The 6,000-nt window shown below is 39.6% G+C and overlaps 1 protein-coding gene across 5 annotated transcripts in view; it reads right to left on the bottom strand.

Annotated features, from left to right (window-relative positions):
• The window catches only part of TBC1D19 (TBC1 domain family member 19), a 145,217-nt gene extending 142,427 nt beyond the window's left edge, over nt 1–2,790 (bottom strand). For 2 of the 5 annotated variants that reach the window (XM_074349540.1, XM_045522672.2), the window contains exon 1: nt 2,545–2,788. In XM_074349540.1, coding sequence (XP_074205641.1) covers nt 2,545–2,643 — 99 coding nt within the window. In that variant the 5' untranslated portion in view covers nt 2,644–2,788. Of the gene's footprint in view, nt 1–2,544 lie in introns of all 5 variants that reach the window. The other 3 variants (XM_074349546.1, XM_074349554.1, XM_010963032.3) reach the window with 3 other exon arrangements.
• Nucleotides 2,791–6,000: the final 3,210 nt, after the last annotated feature.

Raw genomic sequence — 6,000 nt, forward strand, 5'->3', positions numbered from 1 at the left:
TACTAACCATATCAACATATTTTTAAAAATCATGAGCATATATTATATCTACAGATACAAAAGAAGTATTTAACAAAATTCAACATCAATTCTTAAGAAACCCAGAAATACAAGAGAGCTTCTTCAACCTAATAAAAAGTATCTATAAATATGAAAACAAATATATGTATGTATGTGCATGACTGGGACATTGTACTCTACACCAGAAACTGACACATTGTAACTGACTGTATTTCAATTTTAAAAAGTATCTATACAACATTGCACTGGGGGCACTAGCCAGTGCAAGAAAAAGAACTAAAAGGTATACATATTGGAGAGGAAGAAGTTATTATAACTAACAAGGAAGTTTAGTAAGGTCGCAGGATACATAGTAAATATACAAATATCAGTTTTATTTCTGTTTACTAACAATAAACAATTGAAAACTGAAATGAGGAAAAAAATCAGCATTTATAATGGTATCAAAAAATATGAAATACTTAGGGGAAAATCTTAACAAAATATATGCAATATTTGTATACTGGACTATAAAACACTGACAAGAAAAAAACAAAGATATAAATAAATGGAGAGATAAAGCATGTTCACAGGCTAGAAAATTCAATATTGTGAAGATGTCAGTTCTCCCCAAATTGATCTATGGATTCAACATAACCCCAATGCAAATCCAAGCAAGTTTTTGTAATAAGATGATTGCAAGTTTTGCAATCATTACAAGATGATTCTACAATTTATATGGTAAAGCAAAGAGCCTAGAGTAGCCAAAGCAATTTTGAAAAAGAGGAACAAAGTTGGAGAACTAATCACCTGATTTCAAAACTTACTAGAAAGTTACAAAAATCAGAATAGTGTGATATGAACATAATAATAGATAAATAGATCAATGGAACAAAACAGAGTGTCATAAATTGTGTGTGTGTACTAAATCAATTTTCAACAAAGGTGCCTAGGAAATTAGCAGAGATAATATAGATTTGTCAACAAGTAAGTACTAGAAATAGATACAATATTGGACATCCACATGCAAAAACAAAAGCAAACAAACAAACAAAAATCTTTACATTACATCATACACAAAAATTAACTAAAAATGGATCACACATCTAAATGTAAAAGCTAACATAGAAGAAAATTTTAGAACAAAACATAGAAGAAAAATTTTGAGACCCTGGTGTAGATTCTTAGGTAAAGCACAAAAAGCACATGTCATAAAAAAAATGGATAAAATTGTATGTCATCAAAAGTAAAACTTTCAGCTCTTTGAAAGACCCAGGTAAGAAAATGGAAAGATAAACCACAGCCTGGGAGAAAATATTTGAAGATGTATCTCTGATAAAGGACTTGTGTCATATATAAAGAATACTTACAATTCAACAATAAGAGAACAAACAATTTTTTTAATGGGCAAAAGATTTCGACAGACTACTTCACTAAAGGAGATAAAAAACATATGATAAGATGCCTAAAACCTTTGGTCATTAAGCAAATACAATTAAAGCCATAATGGGATATCATCACACTCCTACTAGAGGAGTGTAATTAATAAAAATTAATTAATTAAAAACTGACATCAAGCACAAGTAAGGATGTAGAGCAACTGAAACTCTCAAAATTGCTAGTGGAAATGCAAAATGATACAGCCACTTTGGAAAAGTCTGGCAGTTTCTTATAGAATTACACGTACACTTACCAAACAACTCAGCAATTCCACTCCTAGGTATTTATCCAAAAGAAGGAAAACAAATATTTAAACAAAAACCTATACCAGAAAGAATATATCAGCTTTACTCATAATCTCTACAGCCTGCAACAACCCATAACTCTGTAACTGAAAATGCTGAGCAATCAATGAATAGATCAACAAAATGCAGTACATCCAAACACTGAAATACTACTCAACAATAAAAAGGAACAGAACTACTGACATACCAACAACGTGGATGAATATCAAAAGCATAATGCAAAATGACAGAAATCAGGCACAAAAATTTACAAACTGCATGATTCTATTTATGACTTTCTCAAAAAAGGCAAAGATCTCCTGCAATCTCTGCATCCAAAGAACCTAGCACATGAGAAAACTCTCAATAAAAACTGGGTTATATGGGAAATTATTGCAGGGTAGGTAGAGAGCAAGAAGGTGATAGATTGACTTGAAAGCCAAAAGGAACCTGGGGGCCCGGGCCCAAACCCATCTACAGGACCGAAAAAGTGAAGGAAGGTATAGCCCAACCTACCTCCACTGATTCCAGCAGCTTAAAAAATTAGACCCTGTAAAGGACTACAGTATGAATGAATAGTCCCAGCCTTTCTCTGACCTGAATAAGGGCGTGGTGTGCTCCACCCTTCTTTAAAATCTATTACCCCAAGCGACAGGCTGAGAAAGTGGAGCGTACACCTGGAAGCGAGGCTTTTCCGTGCCCAGGAGCAGTGCTGGAGAGACCAGAGGCGGGCTCGGGCTTAGGTCAGCTGGGTGCAGGAGGAGGCGCCGCATCCCGCGGTCCCGCGGGGCTCCGTTCCTTCCCACTCACCCTCACTTACCCAGGCCTGCCGTTCCAACTGAGCGTACAAATTGGAGCCCTTGAGCTTTTGGACAATCTGAGCAATAATGAGAGACAGATCCGACTCCTCCTGCAACATTTCCCCTGTCCTAGCCCGCCAAGCAGCGGGGGCAGGCCGCTAGCGCGGAGAGAACCGGCCACGCCGGGGTCCCACTCAGGGCCAGTGACACTTCTCGGGGACCTTATTAGGCTGGGACTCCTCCAGCGAGCGTTACCAGGCAACTGCCGAGCCGTGTGTCCGTTCCTCTCTGGTCCCCCCCGCGCCTGAAGGTCCCAGCACCTGCGTTCCGCTGGCGGAAGACGACCTGCGGGATTGGGGGAGGGGAATAGCTTTTCATTCCATTGTTCCAGTTTAGTCTATGGTTGAAAGGCAGAAACAGGCGCTCTTTCCTCCAGAGCCACAGGGCCTCTGATGAACCATGGGAAATCAGAAAGTTGTGTATTTACGTGTTTATAAGGATCATTCCTCTCCCACCTTCCAATTGATGCAAAAACAGGGCAGTGCACACAGCGACATGGCAAATTACTTTCAAAATTATAAGGTTCTGACACTAGCTGTGTTAACTTGCTTAAATTTTAGAATTTACGTTTCTGCTTCTGTAAAATAATACCTAATTCACAATGCGAATGAAAACTGTTGGGGGGAGGGTATAGCTCAAGTGGGACACATGCCTAACAAGGAAAAGGTCCTAGATTCAATCCCCAGCACCTCCTCTAAAAATACAAATAAATAAACCTAATTCTACCTCCCCCCCACCCCCCAAAAGCTGTTACCTGACAGATCAGTAAACAAAAGATGTTGCAGCCATCAAGCCACTACAGCTCCCCCTGACAGTGATCCCAGAGGGAGCTCAGGATGAAGACCAACCAGCTGCCTGCTGCCAAGCCCTCAGACACTGCAGACTACACTCTGAATAGCAAAGGACTAGAACAAGTAAACAACAGAAATTCAAAGGAACTGGACCGCTGGCATCAATGCACAATACCTGGCCTTCACAATACTACTGCTCAGAATATTGTGATGGTAAATACAAATTCCAAATGATCCATTTGGTCAGGTTTGTCTATCAAAAACATCTTTGGAAAGAGGCAGGTAGGGAAAAAGAGTCAAAGTACTTAAGGCAATTAATGATAGACTCTACAAAACATCCTCCCACAACGCAGAATTTCTCAAACTTGTAGTTGAGTACATCTCCTCAACTCTTTACAATCTCCCCAGCATCCCACCCAGCCATGAATCTCCAGCCCACACCTCACTTTGAACCAAAGAAGAAAACTAAGGAGACAGTTCTTTTGAGATTGAGAGGGGTGAAGTGATTAATAACTAAAAAATAAGGATGCTAAGTTTGAGAAGGGCCATAAAGCATAGAGGAGAAAGCAGTGAAACTCCAGAGCAGAAGAAAAGGCATGGTGCCTAGAGTTTAGCTCCCTTCCTGCTTCCTGCTACCTTCCTGCAATTCCCTTGGAGTTGCATGAGTCCCTTCCTTCATTAGAGTTTCAGCTTTCTCATCTGTAGCAAGAGGATGAAATACCCATCTGAGGGGATATTATGAGGAACAAATGTATCTGTTATTAAAATAGCAGTAAATATTAATAAATTAAACATTAAAATTGAGATAATTCAGTAAAAATAATATCCAGTTCAATTGACAAGGGAATAGAAAGTACCCAAATAAATGCAGTAAAATATGTGAAAGTGCCCAGCACAATTCTCTTTTTTTAAACTACTTTTTTGAAATTTCTTTTTTTTTGGGGGGGGTGTAATCAGGTTTGTTTGTTTATTTCTTCATTCATTCATTCATTCATTCATTTAATAGTGGTACTGGGGATTGAACCCAGGGCCTCCTGCATGCTAGGGACTCACTCTGCTGGGCTATACCCTGCCCCCCCCCCCACCGGCACAATTCTTTGTACAGATAGAGACTTTGGAATTTTTTTTTTTAAGGAGAGAAAAATTTGTAGCAAAACTACAAATTGCTTCTTAATCAGCAATTAAAAAGTTTGGATTTGATTCTGAAGGCATGTCCAAGCAAAAATAAATTTAATCCTAACATTAAAAAACTATTTTTCACATCCATAGAAGCAGGTGTGTTACAGCATAACTCAATTCTAGAATGCTCTCTGTTCTCTTTTCAATTCAGTTTAGCAAAACTTTTCAGAACAGATACTCTGTGCTAGGAATGGCAAGGGGAAAGCAGATATGAGTAAAAAATGGTCCCTTCTCTCAAGGAATTTTCAGTCTTAAAGGGATGGTGAGGCCAGTACACAAAGAGCTGTGAGGGTGGTCAGACACCTATCATCTCCCACCTGTGTATCTGGAAATGTTATCACTTTAAAGTCATTGTCTCGTAAGACACCGAATGTGCAGATTCCCATATCCATCCCACAAGGAAGAACTTTGTCTTGGAAATCCTTACTCTCCCCAGTGTGGGTGGATATTGGGAAAACACTCTACTTCTGACATTTTAGAATGAAACATGACCCAGCCTAACAGATGAATAGCAAAGGAGGTCCAAATCATCTGAGTAGTTGAAAATGTATAAACAGAGACAAAAACAAAATAGACGTAGAGAGAAGTCTCCTCAAAAATGGTCTTAAATTCAGAGCAGAGGTACTCTGAGCCAACATGTGCGTCCAGTCTTGACTTTTTGAGACCTGCTTTGCCTTCATCTATTTTACATACAATGTAGTGTCAGGTTTCACTGTGGGTGAGGGGATGCATTTGAAAATAACTGACCAGTGGCCTCACAGGGGCAGGGATGTGCACCACATCAAAAACACCCTGCGAACCTAACACAAAAGCGAGGCATTTTTCAGTGTATACCAGAACTCATCCTTACTTTATTCCTGTAAGCGTGGCTTGCGTAAACTCTAAAATCTACAATGAAAGGAAATCAGCTGTTGTTACAGACGGAGATACTGCTTTTAGCATGCTGTGTCTGCAGAATAGCTTAAATTGTATGTTGCCAGAAATTTACTTAAATAATTATGTGTGTTGTGTATATCACAAATGTCACAGGCCTCGCTGTCTTTGGGAACAAATGAGCTCATTGTGATATCAACTACCTGTCACTGGATAGTAAGCCCCACTTGCTAGCACAAGACCTCGCACTCCTTTCCAGAGTCTTTTCCTGTTACTCCTGAGAGTCATTAGGAAATGACACATGTGTGCTTAGGAAAAATTCTACTCCTGATCTGCTCTGCCTACTTCTGTGATGTTTGATGCACCCAAGCCACTGTCCAGGGTGTTGCTTCCTGTTGCTCCCAAAGCTGCAAAACCCAGAGGTGCTTAAACCCCAAGGCTCGCTGAAGCCCTCATGAAAAAAGCCTCTTTGATTCTGCTTGCCACCTCTCTTTACAAGGTGGCCATACCTCATGTGTGAGTCCAGGCTGAGTATCAGACATTCTGTCTTCCATTCCCATCTTTCCTTCCTCT

Source organism: Camelus bactrianus, chromosome 2, assembly GCF_048773025.1.
Source record: "Camelus bactrianus isolate YW-2024 breed Bactrian camel chromosome 2, ASM4877302v1, whole genome shotgun sequence".
Classification (NCBI taxonomy): Eukaryota; Metazoa; Chordata; class Mammalia; order Artiodactyla; family Camelidae; genus Camelus; species Camelus bactrianus.